General features: G+C 48.1%; 2 protein-coding genes and 1 pseudogene across 3 annotated transcripts in view; all 3 read right to left on the reverse strand.

Annotated features, from left to right (window-relative positions):
* The window catches only part of EZR (ezrin), a 54,008-nt gene extending 46,562 nt beyond the window's left edge, over nucleotides 1–7,446 (reverse strand). Inside the window, exons 1-2 of the mRNA XM_032161600.2 lie at nucleotides 7,322–7,446; nucleotides 6,032–6,116 (exon numbers count right to left, since the gene is read on the reverse strand). Coding sequence (XP_032017491.1) covers nucleotides 6,032–6,043 — 12 coding nt within the window. The 5' untranslated portion in view covers nucleotides 6,044–6,116; nucleotides 7,322–7,446. The remainder of the gene's footprint in view (nucleotides 1–6,031; nucleotides 6,117–7,321) is intronic.
* The window catches only part of DYNLT1 (dynein light chain Tctex-type 1), a 241,327-nt gene that overhangs the window by 172,338 nt on the left and 49,734 nt on the right, over nucleotides 1–19,255 (reverse strand). The window lies entirely within an intron of this gene.
* LOC116476990 (large ribosomal subunit protein uL11-like) lies at nucleotides 18,476–19,078 on the reverse strand (annotated as a pseudogene).

A 19,255-nucleotide genomic window follows, 5' to 3' on the forward strand; every position in this document is an offset into this window, starting at 1 on the left:
GCTACTGGACTCCCTGCAGAGAGAAACTCAAAAGTCAGAAGGATATTATGCTAAATGGCCTGCCCAACTATAGGTAAGCAGTAAATTAGCTATGAAATTCTTATTTTTATGGCTCTTTTTCACAAATAGTCATCCTAGCCCCTATTCGAGTCCCAAATACCAATTACAGCACTCAATAACATTCTGAAATGCCAGACGGCTGGGCATCAGTGACTGCTTTCGCCCAAATGGGTGCTCTGAAATCACACTGGGCTTGATTGGGGTGCAGGAGAAAGGAATATATAATAACTGCCTTTTTCCTATTGAATCCCAGCAGTACCATCTGGAGAGCTTATTTAAAACATAAGCACCCAGCCTGCACCTCACCCTAGAGATAGAAGTCATTATTAGTTCTTCAAGGGACGCAGGAATCAACAGTCTCCACACAATTGTGTACACAAAATTTTGAGAATACTGCACTAAATTAACCCTTCCTCTTAACTTCAGGTATGTACAGTGTGTACATATACTCAGGGAAAACAAAAAGCTACTGAATTATTTGGATTTAAAAATAACGTAGTTTAAGGAGTCTGGTCCTTTAATATTTTGGGGGGCAGAGGTTATAGTAATGAAAGAAGGCAACGACTTTTTTCATCAATCATTGTCACAAATTTATTAACATGTAACAACAAATCCAGACTCCCTGCCTTCCCCCACACCTGGTCCTTCTCCAGGATTACTTATCTCAGCACCAGCACCACCACACATCCACTTGCGCAAGCCAGAAACGAGAAGTCAGCCTCAAGACCACCCTTGGCCCTGCATATCCAACCCATCACCAGACGCTATCAATTCTACCTCCCAAAGAACCCTCAAATGCATCCATTTCTGTTCTCACCACCACCACCTTGGTCCAAGCTATGAGCTCCTTCAATGGTCTACCATAACTACCCTTGCTGTCTCCTGCCTCCTGTGATTTTCATATTACAGATCACAGTCAACTTTTCAAAAGGCAAATCTGATCATGTCACCTCCCAGTCAAAACCCCAAGTTAAACTAAAAAACGCCCAAGAATGGCTTACAAGGCATGGCCTGACCTGTCTTCCTCTCTAGCCACATTGGGCTTCATGTGGAACCCCAAACTCACACTTCCTCCCACCACAGAGCCTTTGCACAGGTTGTTACCTCTGCCCAGGGAGGTCACGTCCTCAAGGATGCCTTCCTGACCTCCCCTGTTTGCACCCCCACCAGCACACACACCTCATCTACTCTCAGGCTTCATGTACCCCTCTTCAGGCATACTCTCTGGAGCTACAGTTTTACATTTACTCTGGGATTGCTGTCTGTCCCCGAAACCAGACTGTAAATCCACTGACAGAGACTGTGTCTGTGAACATCCAAATATATTCATTGTGCCTTACAGTGTGATCAGGGCAAACCACTCATCCTCCCAGCACCTCTCACTGCCACATGGCAAAATGTTAGCTACTAATTCTCCACTGCCCCTCGTGGAGGAGGAGGGGTGGAAACAGATGCTACGCATCCTCCTCAACTGAGAAGGGGTTGTGGGGGGGAGTACATTCAGTAAATTGTCCCTGTTAAACTATTTAATAGAAAAGGTTATGTATTCCCAAAGAGGCAAGGCAATCTCAGAAATTACCTTAAAATTTTGGCACAGTAGAAATGTGAACACACTTTCAGAGTTTTCCTAATGAAAGGTAAACCTGCTTTTATATTAGAAATGTCTATAACAACACTTCAGAAATGAACAGGTAAGATGTGTTGGAGCCACTTAAAGGCAGTTCAGCTCTGTGGTTCTCATGACAGCTTAAAGAGATCTCGGCCCTGAACACAACCCCCTTTTCCTTCCAAAGCTTAACTACAGCCGTTTTCCTTGCTCACTCCCCATGCCTTCTTTCCATTGGGCAGAAGAAAGCAAGTGTGGGAGAAAGGCGCTCCGCAGTCCCCCTAACATGAAGGGGCGGGCAGAGAGGATGCTTCCAGGACCAATGATCTGAGCACCAACTCCTACACCTCTCCCCAGATGGGGCAGACCCACAAGGCCACACAGCACACCATGTCCTGGGGACTGGCCGGAACAGAGGCCAAGGCTCCCTCTGGAACCCCAAATCACCCTCCTTGGACATCAGCCAGTCACACATGAATAGTCCCTAAGCAGCTGTGGGAAAAGCAAAACCAGACAACAGACCACAGCTGTTCCTCCCTGTGGAGTGCTGCCGTGTGCGCCCCCCAGCCCTCAAGCAAGATTCCGCTGAAGTGTTACTTCTCAGTACAGTCTGCCGATTTCCCCATTAGATGATTTTCCTCTCACCTGCGTCATGTGTTACCTAGGCTCTTTCCCAGTCTGACAGCACCTAGCGGGTTTTCAATTTCAGCATTTACCGGCATCTTGGCCCAGGTACCAGACACTAAGCTTCCAGAGAACGAGGTCTGTCTTGCCCTCTGTGCAGCTCACTCTGCTTGCTGATGAATAAACACTCAAGTCTTTTTTTTTTTTTTTTTTTTTTGAGACGGGGTCTCGCTCTGTCGCCCAGGCTGGAGTGCAGTGGCGCAATCTCAGTTCACTGCAACCTTCACTTCCCGGATTCAAGCGATTCTCCTGCCTCAGCCTCCGAAGTAGCTGGGACTACAGGCGCCCATACCACGCCCGGCTAATTTTTGTATTTTTAGTAGAGACAGGGTTTCACCATGTTGACCAGGATAGTCTCGATCTCTTGACCTTGTGATCTGCCCACCTCGGCCTCCCAAAGTGCTGGGATTACCAGCATGAGCCACTGTGTATGGCCTCAGTCTTTTAAGTAACTGTTGCTTTTGGGAAACAATATTAGGAGAAAACACAGGAAATAAGTATTTTCAGTTATACTATTTTATGAATAAAGTCATTCACTCCCTCAGTTCAGACAAATCAATCAAAAATACTTTGCCCGTTTAATTCATGGGTTAATAGTTGCAATGAATCAGGTGGAAGGCCAACTACTCAGAGGTATCCATCCTTTAAGTGTGTTTGCCCCTTAATCCAGTTGTTAAACATTAAGCCCAAGAAAACCACCTAACATTCTTCGCTAACATTCTTAACTTAGGCTTGAATAATTAGAATCAATAAACCTTTGTCTAAAGGACACATCCACAGAGCTGCTGGTGGATGTTTCATTTTAACATTTACTAAGGCAGCAAAAAAACCCCAAACCAAACCAAAACTAACTGGATCCTCTCTAACAGCCTTAAGAAGTGTCATATTCAAATACGTACAACCTACTAAGCTCTTCTCAGTGATTTGTGGGATGGCTCTAATATAATTTACACACAGAAAGGCTTAGTGTGTTTAACTTATCTTTAAGACCCTCCTCTGCCAAAGAGGGGGCAGGGAGAAATTTCCCATGGCAGACAGGTATGGCTGACCTAAAAGGAAGCCTCTCAAAAAAGGGGTTTTGTTTTCAGACAACATCTCACTCTGCTGCCCAGGCTGGAATGCAGTGGCTTGATCTTAGTTCACTGCAGCCTTGACCTCCGGGGCTCAAACGATCCTCCCACTTCAGCCTCAGTCAGAGCACCAGCCACCACACCCAGCTACTTTTTCTATTTTTTTGTAGAAACACAGTCTATGTTGGCCAGGCGAGTCTCAAACTCCTGGGCTCATGTGATCTGCCTGCCTCAGCCTCCCAAAGTGCTGGGATTACAGGCTCATGCCTGTAATCAGGCCACCTCGCCTGGCCTCAAAAAGTTTGAAAATTGTAATTGTAGATATTATACAGAATACAGTCTTTCAAAGACTGGCTCTAATACACAAAGTGATGGCTACTGTCTTTCCTTAACAGTTTCACAACTATCTTCACTTTGTCAAATGTCAGAAACATTTTTTAAGTTCTGATCTATCATAAAAGACCTTTAAAACAAAATGAAATGAAAACATACCTGCCATAAGAAATAAAAGAGAGAAAAGAGTTCTGACACTGCAACACGGATGAACCTTGAAGACATTATGCTACAGGAAATGAGACTGTCACAAAAAGACAAACGCTATCACGATTCCACCTATATGAGGTATCTAAAGTTGTCGAATTCATAGAGACAGAAAGTAGAATGGTGGTTGCCAAGGGCTGGTGGTGGGGATGGGGAGGGAGAGTTTAATGGGTACAGAGTTTCAATCTGGGAAGATAAAGTTCTGGAGGTGGACCTTGGTGATGGCTATGTAACAATGTAAATGTACTTAATACCTTGAAATGTAAACCTAAAAGAAAGAGAATAAATTGTATATTTTACCAAGATACAAAAAAGAAACCAGAAAAATAAATTATCATTCATTATGAGAAATGAGAAAGAAAAGTAGTGACGAAGAACAGGTTAACTTTTTCCTGAGTGCTATTTTAGCTGAGCTCTGCATCTCTTCTTTTAGTGAAATAAAAAAAAACCACACCCAGACGGGTAACCTTCTTGACCACTCCTCTGCATACCGTTGCACTCAGCTCTGCCTGAGTAAGGGGTTGTACTTAGGTCAGTTTCATACCACAGGCACCGTCAAGCCTGGATGTCACGTGTCACTTTTAAGTTTGAATTAAAAAGAAAAATTTTGTATAGAAAATACTCTGCATCACAAATAAATCATCTTGATGTAACTTAGGCAAAAATTATATTGGCTTCTGAATCTACTGGCATATTAATAGTCTTTATCCTAACAGCAAAATTAATACCTCTAACAAAGATCTTAGAGAACATAAAATTTAACAGTAGAAGAAGCACACAAGGCCGGGTGTGGTGGCTCACGCCTGTAATCCTAGCATTTTGGGAGGTCGAGGTGGGCGGATCACGGCGGATCACCTAAGGTCAGGGGTTTTAGACCAGCTTGGTCAACATGGTGAAACCCTCTCCATAAAAATACAAAAATTAGCTGGGCATGGTGGCACATGCCTGTAATCCCAACTACTCGGGAGGCTGAGGCAGGAGATTCGCTTGAACCTGAAAGGCAGAGGTTGCAGTGAGCAGAGATCATGCCACTGCACTCCAGCCTGGGCCACAGATGGAGACTCCGCTCCCTCCTCCCCTCTCCCTCCAAAAAAGGCACACAAGCATTGATTACAGAACCAACTTGTTTGAAAAACCAAAAAAAAAAAAAAAAAAAAAATTCCAGATGTATTTGTAATCCCAATTTGTAATGAATCCTGATATTTCCTCCACTGTGATTCAAAACTCAAAAAATGTTAAACCTTCTCCCCAATGTCTAGTCACCAGTTCCCCAATGTTAAAAGCAGGTAGAATACATACAACTTTCTAAGTGTCAGTCCCAGAGAACCTGCCTTGTGCCTAAAATCCCCAGGTCTGGCCAGCAATCGCAACACAATCAGATTTGAGGAGACAGAGGCGCAGGCACAGCCGTTTCATCAGCTGACCAGGAGTGCTCGGCCCGGCCAGGACCCGGCTGCCTGCATCTACAATTCGAGTCCATGGCTAACCTCCTGTTAGAGACAGAAATTCTGCTGCAGCCAGCAAGCTTGCTGGTGAACAGGGCACCGCTTCACGGGCCTGGTAGGAAGCGAAGCTGAAAGGCAACTTCCGAAAGCCAGTCTCCTCTCCCAAACGCCTTTTAAAATCTCCCCAGTTGGATCTGGGGCGCCTGTGGTTTCAGACCCTTAGGAACTCTGAGAACTGGTGTGTGTGGTCGGTCGGAAGCCATCTGAGTCTCCCTGTGATTTGGACTTTTTAAGAAATTTCGAAGTTATATTACTATACCCTTTAAAAACAGACGGAAGCAGTATAAAAGGGCCTCTAGTGTTTAGAAAAGACCGTAACTACTGAAGAGGGGGCTCACAAAGAAAAAGACTGCAGAGAAAAGCATCAAAATGTTGTTTTCCTAACGCTCCACAAAAGGGTCAACAAGTAACTAAGAGCGGCGACAACCTCCTATTCCTATCCTTTTACTGCGTGTGATAAGGGTTCTTCCCTGTTCCCCAGGAACGGCCCCAACTCCTCGTGCAGGTGCCTCCCCTCTCCAATGAAGCCTCTTCCGTCCGCCCGGCCCAGAAAGTGGGCAACTTACTGGTTTCGGCATTTTCGGTTCCTGGTGAGTATCCTCGATCCCCGGAAACACGACTCTCCAGCAGCAGCGGAGACGCTGTCCCAACCTGGAGTCAGAGCAGAGCCCTTAGAGCGCCCGTCCGCCCGCCCTGCCTTGTCCTCCTGCCGCGCCCGACACTCGGCGCCTGCCGCGCGCTGCCGCTTAAGAACCGGCCAGCCAGGGCCCGGGTGAGTCAGCGCCCCGCCCAGCACCGCGGGCATGGGGAGGGGGCACGGGCCGGGCGGGGCGGGGAGGGGGCACGGGCCGGGCGGGGCGGGGAGGGGGCACGGGCCGGGCGGGGCGGGGCGGGGCCGGGCCCCCGGCGAGGAGGGGCCCGAGAGCGGGGGCGCGCGCCCAAGGGGCAGCCGGCGGGCACTGGAGGTGCCCCCAGTTGGGGGTGGGTCCGGAGAGAGAAGGTGCGCACCCAGGGAACCCCCAGCATGAAGGGGCTGGTGGGGGGCGCGGGCCCGGGAGAGAGAGGGCAGGGGGAACACTCAGTGGGGAGGATCGTGGGGAGGGGGCGCGGGCCCGGGGGAACACTCTGCCGGGAGGGTCAGGGGAGAGAGCGCCGGGCGGGGAGGGGTCTGGGGAACACTCGAGGTGCACTCAGCGGAGAGAGGCGGAGAAGAGGGGGCGCGGACCCAGGGGTATCCGGGGGGGGAAAGGCCCGGGGAGAGGGAGCGCCGGCCTGGGAGAGAGAGGGCAAGGGGCAAGGGAACACCTGGGAGGAAGGAGTCCCGGGAGAGCCGGCGCGAGCCCGCGGGGCACCAGGCGGGGAGGGGTCAGGAGAAAGGGGGCGCAGGGCGGGGGGGGGCACTCGGCGGGGTGGGGTCCATGGATAGGGGGCGCAGGCTCGGGATCCGCCGAGGAACTTCCCGGGGCTGCCAGGAAGCCCGTGAGGAGCCGAGCACTCGACAAGTTTCACTTTGTGTAGCAACCGTTGCCCCGCGGCTGCAATCGCAACCGTCAAGCCTTTGAAAAACTCTTTCGAAAACTGCAACCGCCTGGGAGCCGCCGAGGGACGGCGCCCAGGCACCCAGGCTCCGCGTTTCCTTCGGGAGAGACCTGAGGGGACCCGGCGCCGAGGGGAAGGTCGCGGGGCCGCGGGCCGGCTTAGCTCCACCTGCCCCGCGGGTGCCGGGCGAGGACCCCGAGCCGCGCCCCCTAGGCTGCCGCCAAACCTGCCGCCGAGCCCCGCCGCCCGCCCGGGCCCTCCGCCAGGAACCCCCCGGCCAGAACCCCCGTCCCGACCCCAGCCGCCGCACGCCTCACCCGGCGCCTGCAGTGCTCCGTGTGCTCCCCGCCGCCCTTGCGTCCGCCGAGTGCGCTCGCTGCCCGCGCTCCCAAGAGCCCCGGCGGGGCGGGTCCCGGGACCACGCCCCTTCCCGCCCAGCTCCCGACCTGTGAGGTGCGCCCCCCGCAAGATGGCGGCAGCGGGGCCTCGGGCTGGGTGGGGGCGGAACTTGGCGGAAGTGCGCGCTACTCCCCTCGCAGATGCAAGTGGGGAGGCGGTTTGTCCCACAGCGGGCAGTGGGAAGTCAGGAAAACGTAAATAAATCTGGAGGGGCGGACGGCCTGGGGGAATTGCTGGATCGCTTGGGGCTAAGACCGGGGGCCGGTTCCGAGGCCTCGGCCCTGGGGCGGCTGTACCTGGCCCCAGTCTCGGTGCACGTGGCCGGCCCAGCCGCCGCCTTCCGAAGCTCTGGTTAAGGGGCACGTTTGTGACCTCTTTTGACGTGACTGGCAAAAAGCTCCATGGGATTTCTCTGAAATTCTAGGAATTAAGTTTTTTTGTTTGTTCTTTGCTAATGGTTCTCAACAAATTTTTAAGACACACAAAACACATGCTTTGGGGGTCAGTAGAATTTGCTGCGGGAGAGCTCACTCTAGAAGGGGTTCTCAACGTCTGGCTTCCAGATGAGCAGCAACAGCATTCACGGGGAACTTGCGGAAGTGGAAATTAGGTGTTGCTGAGCCTCAGGATTCAGAAACTCCAGGGCTGGGCGCAGCAATCAGTGTATTACAAGCCCTTCAGGTGATTGTGATGTTGGCTAAACGTTGAGACCAGAGGTTCTCCTGAATTCCTCTCCTGGGTTTACTCCTCCCTTTCTGCTTTTAGTTTTCTTGTCTGTAAAGCGGCATAATTATGGCACCTGTATCAGAGGGTTGTAATGAGGATAATGAGTTAGTACATGTAAGACGCCTGGAACAGTACCTGACACTTAGTAAGCACTTAAATCTATCCTGGTAGAAAGAGAAACCAGTGACTTTGGGCGAAGTTCCAAACTCTGTTTCCCGATTTGTTGAATGAACATACTAGTAGCCCCACCTACATAGACTTGTAAGGATTAAATGAGATCGTGCATGTGGAATGCTTAACTCCTGCTAGCCTCATAGTAATTGATGCTTAACCTGTCTTCGTAGGGATACACTGCTGTTTGGGCAACCCTTTGTCAGGGCATGTAATCTCACACTTGCAGATCCAGGGCATCTCAGAGGTCAGAGAGAGGAGGGAGGCCTCTTCTGAGATTTTGACCTCTAGTCAGGTAAGTGTATTCCCTCTGAAAGACTGAACTTTTCTTTTCTTTCCCTTTTTTTTTTAGACGGAGTTTCGCTCTTCTTGCCCAGGCTGGAGTGCAATGGCGCAATCTCGGCTCAGTGCAACCTCTGTCTCCCAGGTTCAAGCAATTCTCCTGCCTCAGCCTCTTGAGTAGCTGGGATTACAGACACCCGCCACCAAGCCCAGCTAATTTTTTGTATTTTTATTAGAGACGGGGTTTCACCATGTTGGCCAGGCTGGTTTTGAACTCCTGACCTCAGGTGATCTGCTCACCTCAGCCTCCCAAAGTGCTAGGATTACAGGCGTGAGCCACCGCTCCTGGCCTGAATTTCTTTTTTATTAAAATGAAGATATAGGCCGGGCACGGTGGCTCACGCCTGTAATCCCAGCACTTTGGGAGGCCGAGGCAGGTGGAACACCGGAGGTCAGGAGTTCAAGACCAGCCTGACCAACATGGAGAAACCCCGTTTCTACTAAAAATACAGAATTAGCTGGGTGTGGTGGCGCACGCCTGTAGTCCCAGCTACTCGGGAGGCTGAGGCAGGAGAATGCCGTGAACCTGGGAAGTGGAGCTTGCAGTGAGCCAAGATCGCACCATTACACTCCAGCCTGGGCAACAAGAGTGAAACTCCATCTCAAAAATAAATAAATAAATAAATAAATAAATAAATAAATAAATAAAATGAAGATATAATGGTAACTGCAGTAGAAAGAAAACTATGAAAGATATTTAAATTACCTGCACTGATAATGTTTCCACCTGGACATCAGTACCTTCACCGCCTTATCACTGCCTGGAGCCTGGTTAGCCAATTTGGGTTCCCAACTCTCATAATAGGATATGTCTCTAATCTAATTTTTATCTCGCTCTGTTTGAAGTATACTGTCTTCTAAATTGAGTGTTTGAAATAGTGGTGCCCCAAGACCTTCAAGAGCATTTCTGAACTTTACCCTTTAGGGGAATGCTGAAAAATGAAGTGGCCTGTGGCGGTGTGGTAAAAATGAAATGGCCAGGTGCGATGACTCAAGCCTATAATCCCAGCACTTTGGGAGGCTGAGGCGAGCGGATCACCTGAGGTCAGGAGTTCGAGACCAGCCTGGCCAACATGGGGAACCCCCATCTCTACTAAAAATACAAAAAATTAGTTGGGCATGGTGGTGCACGCCGGTAACCCCAGCTACTCGAGAGCCTGAGGCAGGAGAATCACTTGAAACCAACCGCGAGGCAGAGGTTGCAGTGAGCTGAGGTCGCACCATTGCACTCTAGCCTGGGCAACAACAGCAAAACTCTGTCTCAAAAGATAAATAAAATAAAATAAAATAAAAATGAAACGATGGCAGGTTTTTGAGGCAAACAGAGCTAAGTCTGAATTCTGCTTCCTGCAAACTGACCAACCTGGTCCGTTTGGGCAAGTCTGTCAACCTGACTGAGCATCCATCTCTTCATCTATAAAATGGAAATGATAATATGTATTTCATGGTATTCTTGTGTCACTGAGTCATATCATATGAACATTTAACTCACTCAACTTATATGTACAGTAAGCCCTCTGTATTTGTGGGTTCTACATTCGTGGAATCAGCCAACCTTGGATGGAAAAGATTTGGAAAAAAATAAAAAATAAAAATAATACTACAATTAAAATATCAATAAAAATCAATACAGAATATAGTATAACAAGTATGTACATTATATTACATATTATAAGTAATCTGGAGATGATTTAAGATATACAGGAGGATTTTGTATGTTATATGCAAATACTATACCCTTTTATGTCAGGAACTTGATCATTGGAGAATTTTGGTATCCTTAGAGGTCTTGGAACCAATCCCCTGTGGATACAGAGGGATGCTATATAATCTTTCTTACATAAGTTAAAATAGTATAAAGTCATATTTGTACATGCATTCCTTATCATGTATCTTACATTACTGTAAGTATGACACATAGCATTTACATGTTACTGTACTGTTCTGCCCACCAGGGAAACACCTACATTGTATCTTTTGAATGTTTTAAGATTTTCTAAGGGTAATTTATTTTCATCAGGGTTTAGAACCTAAACCCCTGCCCCCCAGCACACACAGAAGACTCAACTCCAGCTGTGTTGAAACTTGAATATGCATTAGAATCACTCTTAGTGCCCTTCTTCAGGAATTATGGCTCACTAAGACTAAGTCTCAGGCAGCCCCTGGGAATCTGTATCTTTAACAAGTCCCCACGTGGTTTTGATGATGTACACCATAATTTGAGAACAACTGACTTAGGATGTGGCAGGACCTTGGCGCATATTTCACTTGCCTCTCCTTTTAGCCCTCATTGGTGAAGCTGTTCCTTGTGTTTGAAAGTCATCCTTTTGTTAATATATGATACTCAGTGCCTTGGAAGGAAGTGAGGAAACACTGGAGCCAGGACTACTGGAAACTTCTCTGCTGTTAGTCTAGGTATAGACCTTGAATGACCCTTCATTGCCGGGTTTCCATTGTTCAGTTTTTCAGCTAGAGAAGGGTAATCCTAAGTCTGCCTCTTGAGCCTGGTGAAGGGCTGTTGGTAACTTCCTGGGAGTTCTTCAGACAAGGTTAAAACTAAAGTGAGGAAGGGCAGCCCTCCCGGAAGCTCAGAACAGTGTCACGGACTAGAACCATTGTACCCAGAACAGTCACATCCACTGATACGGGAGCTTTCTATCAAATCACCTTGGAGCCTGTCTCCACATTGGTGCCGGGTTAATCTCAACCAGTAACAAAAAAGTGACTAAAGCTCTATCTAGCTGTAGTCACTTCAAAAGAACAGTCAGTAGGCAGTGGGGAAATACATAAAGAGTACTCTTGGCAAAACAAGGATTGGGGTTATTTTCCACCCTTAGTAACCTTGGGGGAAAATGCAAGACGGTGACTAAATCTGGAGGACAGGGCGATGACACAGTGAGAGAAGCATGGAGGTTTCCACTGTCTTGGTAATACTTGACTAAGGTGCCTGGTAGTCCACGGGTTTCCTTTATAGCCTCCTTCCTACCTCTTTATTGGTCTGAAATTTTTATTTTATTTTATTTTATTTTATTTATTTTTGAGACAGGATCTCGCTCTGTCACCCAGGCTGGAGTGCAGTGGCGTGATCTCTGCTCACTGCAACCTCCACCTCCCAGGCTCAAGAGATCCCCCCACCTCACCCAAGTAGCTGGGACTGTAGGCGATGCCACCACACTGGGCTAGTTTTTGTATTTTTTGCAGGGATGGGGTTTCACCATGTTACCCAGGCTGGTCTTGAACTCCTCAGGTGATCCACCCACCTCAGCCTCCCAAAGTGTTGGAATTACAGGTGGGAGCCACTGCACCTGGCCTGAAATGTTTAAGAAAAAAAATAATACAGTAAGCATTTCATTGGCTGAGATGATAGCTACAGAGAAACATTTCATGGAATCATAAAGTTCTATGAACTTGGCATGCAAATTCCTGATATCATCTAACATTCCTTTTTGACCTTGGGAAGGGTGACCAATCCTTTCAGAGTGGGTGAGCAAGCACAGGAACAACTAAGGACTCAGACAACCTGATAAGTGGCCGTTCGGTGGAGTCCAAATACGTTGTGTTCAGAAAGAGTATTTAAGGCCAGGCTCAGTGGCTCATGCCTGTAATCCCAGCACTTTGGGAGACCAAGGAGGATGGATCACCTGAAGTCAGGAGTTCAAGACCAGCCTGGCCAACATAGTAAAACCCCATCTTTACTCAAAATACAAAATCAAGTGGGTGTGGTGGCACGTGCCTGTAATCCCAGCTACTTGGGAGGCTGAGGCACGAGAATCCCTTGAACCCAGGAGGCAGAGGTTGCAGTGAGCTGAGATGGCACCATTGCACTCCAGTCTGGATGACAGAGCAAGACTCTGTCTCAATTAAAAAAAAAAAAAATGTTTAAGGATCTTTATAGTATAATAAGGTAGGAAGAATGTCTTGGTACTGTTTTGATGGTACAACTTATATAATTTGGGTCTGCTAAGAAGAATTCTGGCCACCAACTATTCTATTTTAATTGTTTCCTTGGCTTATTTAATAATTTTCACAAATATCCTTAATAACTTCTGTGTAAAAGAGAACTAATGGCTGGGCACGATGGCTCACACCTGTAATTCCAACAGTTTGGAATGCCAAGGTGGGAGGATCACTTAAGCCCAGGAGTTTGAGAGCAGCCTGGTCAACAGAAGGAGACCCTGTCTCTACAAAAAAAAAAAAAAGAACGAGTACTGATGATCACACAACCTGTTTGACTAATAAACTCTCAAATAGGATAGCTTTCTTTATTATGTTTTTTTTTTTTTTTTTAGTAGAGACGGGGTTTCTCCATGTTGGTCAGGCTGGTCTTGAACTCCCAGCCTCAGGTGATCCACCCACCTCAGCCTCCCAAAGTGCTGGGATTACAGGCGTGAGCCACCGGCCCAGCCTATTATGATTTCTTATCCTTGATCATTGTTTTGTTCCCCCACCCGCACTTGCCCCCTTTTGTTTTTGAGACAAGGTCTGGCTCTGTCACCCAGCCTGGAGTGCAGCAGCACAGTCTGGGCTCACTGCAACTTCAGCCTGCTGGGCTCAAGCCAACCTCCCACCTCAGCCTCTCAAGTAACTAGGACTACAGGCATGCGCCACCACCAGCTAATTTTTGTATTATTTGTAGAGACAGGGTTTCGCCATGTTGCCCAGGCTGGCCTCGAACTCATGAGCTCAAGCAATCTGCCCGCCTTGGCCTCCAAAGTGCTGGGATTAAAGGCATGAGCCACCCAGCTTGGCCTCTTTCCCCATTTTTTGAAGAAAAAGTATGTGGCATCATGGGGTAGTAGGAAGCTTAAACCTCCTCTATTTGGATACTCATTTGACAGAGGAACCAGGCCCCAAGAGATTAAACTGATTGTCCTCATTCCTGCACTTAAACTTCTCTTGTCAATATTAACATTACCTCCATCTTGCTGAATCCAGACGCCAAACCTCTTGGCCTCATCTGACCCTTCTCCTAAGCAGCCTCCCACATGTCCAACCATTCCCAGAGCATATTTTGTGCTTAGGATTTCTGTGCTTTCTCTTCTCTTCCCCTCTGGGTCCTTCCCAGCCCTTATCTATGTACGAATTCTTCCCCTAGGTCATGTAGTCTGATCCCAAGGCTTCAGTCACGTCCCCAGCCCTGCCTTTTCCCCCAGCAACAACCGTCTATTGGTGTCTCCAGGGTTCTTGTTTGTTCAAGAACTTCCTCCCTCCTAGCCTCCCCGTTCTCAGCAAAGAGCTCCACCACACACCCTGTTACATGGCCCCAAACCTAGAGGTAACCTTCCTTCTCTTTTTGCCTCAACCCCATTTATCCTTCACCCCGGTGCCTCCAGTCCAGCAGACCAAACAGCCACATTTCCCGGCTAGGTCAGATGGTGCACGCCTGGGTCTGGGGATAAAATTCAAACTCCTTCTTGGCCCCGAGTGCATCAGCATCTCCAGCTGCGTCTTCTTTCCCTCACTCTCGCTCGCCCTGAGCTTGAGCTCAGCTGGCTCTGCTCCCGCTGCTGATTTTTTGATCTGTGATCACTCAGCCCCGTCGCTGCCTTAGAGGTCTTGTGCTTCATATTCCCATGGCCTGGAAGGCATGTCCCCCATCTGTGCCAGCCTGGCCTTTTCTCATCCTCCAGGTCTTTGCAGCAGTGCCTCCTCCTCCAAGAGCACTTCCCAGCCACTGTCCCCTGCTGTCCTCTACCATCTGAAGAGCCACCCTCTGGCGCCCCACCACTTCACCCGATTCACTGCCTTCAGAGAACTTGACTCTGCAATTCTCTTCCTTGTTTTTTTTTTTCTGTTTTGAGACAGGGTCTCATTCCATTGTGCAGGCTGGAGTTCAGTGGTGAGATCATGAAGATCATGAAGATCATGGCTCACTGCAACCTGAACCTCCCAGACTCAAGCGATCCTCCTGCGTTGGCCTTTTGAGTAGCTGGGACCACAGGTGCGTGCCATCATGCCCAGCTAATTTATTTATTTATTTATTTTTAGAGACAGGGGTCTCACTATGTTGCTCAGGCTGGTCTTGAACTCCTGGCCTCAAGCAGTCCTCCTGCCTCAGCTTCCCCATTGTGTTTTGTTTTTGTTTTTGTTTTTGTTTTGAGGCAGAGTCTCACTTTCATTGTTGTCCAGGCTGGAGTGTAGTGGTGGTGGTGGTGTGAACACGGTTTCCTGCAGCCTCGACATCCTGGGCTCAAGTGATACTCCCACCTCAGCCCCTCAAGGAGCTGAGACTACAGGTACATGACACCACACCAGGCTAATTTTTGTATTTTTTGTCGAGATGGGATTTCACCATGTGGCCCAGGCTGGTTTTGAACTCCTGAGCTCAGGGGATCCACCCGCCTTGGGCTCCCCACAAGAGTTGAAGCTCCTCTCGGTCTTGTTTGTTTGTCAATGGACCCTCAGCAACTAAAACAGTGTCTGGTGTGTGGTAGCTGTTCAATAAATATCTGTTGAATAAATGAATGGACAAATCCTGCTAGTCCCAGAACCGGGGTACTCAGGTAAGTTTTCCTTCCTGTGTATCATACTGCTGTCCACTGGGTTGCTAACCATGGAAACACCTTACTCGAAGTCTTATTTAGCAGCCCAGCTGTCCAAAACACCATTGAAAACCAGATGTTAAAAGAAAAAAAACAATTCATGTTTTTAGAATTTCTCTGGGTTTCCCCTAAAGTGTATTAATTCCTGTTTTCATTGTGAGTCTAAGTTTTATTAGTTCCTTTCCCAGGCCATGGCAGATTAGCAGAGAGGGTGCAGGGTGCAGGCAGACACACTGACAGCAGTAAGAAGCAATGCTTGATGGGAAGGGGCAGGAATTGTACAGAGCAGGCAACTCAGAAGGACAGCCCGGAAGCCCAAGGGCATTGATTGGTGTTCCTGGTGATTGTTTTCTCAGGAAAGGGAGCTATGTCTGCTCTGTATTATCATAAAACATGTTATTTTGTAATGTTTAAAAATGGTGAAATGTTTTAAATCTTCAGGAGTTAATTCAATAGACAACTACCTCGATCTAACAAATGGTATTATTTTATCCCGTTAGCTTCAGGTTTTTAAAAAAAAGCAATAATGGCCGGGCATGGTGGCTCACACCTGTAATCCCAGCACTTTGGGAGGCCGAGGCAGGCAGATCACCTGAGGTCGGGAGTTCGAGACCAGCCTGACCAACATGGAGAAACCCCGTCTCTACAGAAAAAAAATACAAAATTAGCTGGGCATGGTGGTGCATGCCTGTAATCCCAGCTACTCGGGAGGCTGAGGCAGGAGAATTGCTTGAACCCAGGAGGTGGAGGTTGCAGTGAGTCGAAATCATGCCATTGTACTCCAGCCTGGGCAACAAGTGCAAAACTCTGTCTTAAGAAAAAGAAAGGAAATAAAATGCGATAGATAAATTAAAGCCTCTCTAGCCCTCCCCAGGAACAATCAATGTTGCTGGGTTTCCTCTCTGCAAGGGTTAATTTTTTTTTTTTTTTTTTTGAGATGGGGTTTCGCTCTTGTTGCCCAGGCTGGAATGCAATGGCGTGATCTTGGCTCACAGCAACCTCTGGCTCCCGGGTTCAAGACATTCTCCTGCCTCAGCTTCCGGAGTAGCTGAGATTACAGGCATGCGCCCCCATGCCCGGCTAATTTTGTATTTTTTGTAGAGACAAGGTTTCTCCATGTTGGTCAGACTGGTCTCGAACTCCAGACCTCAGGTGATCCGCCCGCCTCGGCCTCCCAAAGTGCTGGGATTACAGGCATGAGCCACCATGCCCGGCCAAGGGTTAATGTTTTATATTGAAAAAAAAAAAAAAAATCTGACTGGGTGTGGCGGCTCCCTCCTGTAATCCCAGCACTGTGGGAAGCTGAGGCAAGAAGAGGATTGCTTGAGCCCAGGAGTTCGAGACCAGCCTGGGCAACATGTTGAAACCTCATCTCTACTAAAAATACAAAATTACCTAGGCATGGTGGGGCGCTCCTGTGGTCCCAGCTACTCAGAAGGCTGAGGCGGGAGGATCACTTGAGCCCGGGAGGTAAAGGCTACAGTGAGCTGAGGTCATGCCACTGCACTCTGGCCTGGGTGACCGAGTGAGACCTGTCTCAAAAAAAGAAAAAAACCAAAAATGTGAAACAATTTCCTAAATAAATTAGATGTTATTAATTAGGTATTTAATTGCAGAATATAAACAAGAATTATTTTTAAATCGTCCTGATTTTTTCTTTCTTTCTGCTTTCTTCCTTCTTTTTTTCCTTAGAAAGGCTACCTTAATAAAGCAGTATGTGCTGAAATGCCCGGCGCGACACGGATGGTTTTCACAGTCATTTGGATTGTCCTCTGCTCAAACTGTGAGCTCCTCAAAGGTGAGACCAGTGACTACTGGTCTTGGTATCTCAAGTACCTAGAATAGAACCTTGCACATCATAGGGGCTCAGTAAATATTTATCGAACTGAATTGAAAACTGAGCCCCGTGTGTTTTCTGTAGTGAAGACAATGTCTCACTAAGCATTTGGATGTCCGGATCCCAGAGGTTTGACATGTAAACTAGATAATTGGCACTTGAAATATTTTCTTTAATTAAAAAAAAATTTAGCCCGGGCGCAGTGGCTCACAAATGTAATCCCAGCACTTTGGGAGGCCGAGGCAGGTGGGTCACGAGGTTAGGAGTTCAAGACCAGCCTGGCCAACAGGGTGAAACCCTGTCTCTACTAAAAATACAAAAATTAGCCAGGTGTGGTGGCACACGCCTGTAGTCCCAGCTACTTGGGAGGCTGAGGCAGGAGAATCGCTTGAACTCAGAAGGTGGAGGTTGTAGTGAGCCGAGATCGAACCACTGCACTCTAGCCTGGGCGACAGGGCGAGACTCTGTCTCAAAAAAAAAAAAAAAAAAAATTTAAGCCTTCTGATAACCAGGGCAAACAAATTTCTGTAGCAGGTAACGAATGTTACCTGACCCTGTGGAATCTTACTGAATATCAAAAGGACTCGTTCCAGAAGGAAGTCATCTTGTAATGTCCTGGGCAGTGCTTCACCCTAGGCTGAAACACGGGCCACATACTTCATTCACCAATCAGTGAGCTGTAAGGGAGAGCAAGACAGATGAATCTTGAAGTTTACGCTTAATTAAAACTTGGCCTTTGGCTGTTTGGGTTTTCCCAGACTTCCCATGAATTTCCATGAAATCAGCATTGTCACTTTGTCAATCTGCCATTCCCAGCCACCTACTGAGACTGGGTCCTCAGGTCACCCTGAGAATGTGACTGGGGAATACAGAGACTGGGATATGGAGTCCAAGGGCAACTGACTGTAAGGTCTGGGTCTGGTCCTAGTTCTGCCATTGACCCTGAGTGTTGGCACAGCGGCCATCTGAGGGATGTGCTAGCTGGGAGGTAGGCTGGCCAGCTCTCAGCTTCTGCGCATGGCTGTTGCTATGCTAGAACATGAGCCCTGTCCTGCTACCTGTCTCGTTTTCAAGAAAACCCTGAAATCCTGATTTTTATGTGACATTTCCCAATTCTTTTTTCTCTTTGAGATAAGTGTCTTGCTCTGTTACCCAGGCTGGAATGCAGTGGTGCATTCTTGGCTCGCTGCAACCTTGAACGCCCAAGCTCAAGTGATCCTCCCACCTGAACCTCCTAAGTAGCTGGAACTAGAGGTGTATGCCACCATGCCCAGCTAATTTTTAAATATTTTGTAGAGATGAGGCCTCACTATATTGCCCAAGTTAGTCTTGAACTCCTGAACTCAAGCAATCCTCCTGCCTTGGCCTCCAAAGTGCTGGAATTACAGGCATGAGCCACCACCATGCCCAGCTCCCAGTTCTTTTTTTTTTTTTTTTTTTTGTCAAATGATCCTTTATTGAAATATTTTCCTTTGTGCTTCAGTGGCTGGGCATTCCACAGCACCATGGTTGATGTCATCTATGATGTCATGAGAGTGGCGGCCATCAATATTACAGCCCACAGACTGGGCAGTCCCCAAGATCTCTTTAATGGTTCCAGAGAGTTCTCTGGCTAAGGATCAGTGCCGCATCTGTCGAGCAATGTTGATGATCTCATCAAAAGTGATATTCCCACTGTGTTTAATGTTTTTCTGTTTCTTTCTGTCTCTTGGCGGTTCCTTAAGGGCTTTGATGATCAGGGCAGAGGCAGAAGGCACCACCTCAATCTGGGCCTGTCTGTTCTGAATGGTCAGTTTCACTGTAATCCTCAGGCCCTTCCAGTCACCCATTGCCTTAGCAATGTCATCACCAACCTTTTTTGGAGACAGACCCAGGGGGCCGATCTTGGGGGCCAGGGCAGAAGTGGCACCGACTTCACCTCCGGTGCACCTGAGGTATACGACTTTGATCTCGTTGGGGTCGAACTTCGGTGGCATGGTGGAGGCGGCTGGTGTCGGATGAACCTGGATTCGGGACGACCGAAGAAAGTTGCACCTTGGCCTCCTCCGAGCCGAAAGCCGAGAGCCTCAGTTCTTAAATGTTGGCAAATGAGTTACAGTTTCTTTTCCCAGGATCCTCTGCAAGCCAGATGAAACGTGTGCAGGTCAGATGTGTGCTCCTCCCTGCCTTCTGCTCTGCAGATCCACTTAGTGTCTGTCCTATACGTGGGTTCAACCAGGTAAATTTTTTTTTTT

This window comes from Hylobates moloch, unplaced genomic scaffold (assembly GCF_009828535.3).
Source record: "Hylobates moloch isolate HMO894 unplaced genomic scaffold, HMol_V3 SCAFFOLD_2, whole genome shotgun sequence".
NCBI lineage: Eukaryota > Metazoa > Chordata > Mammalia > Primates > Hylobatidae > Hylobates > Hylobates moloch.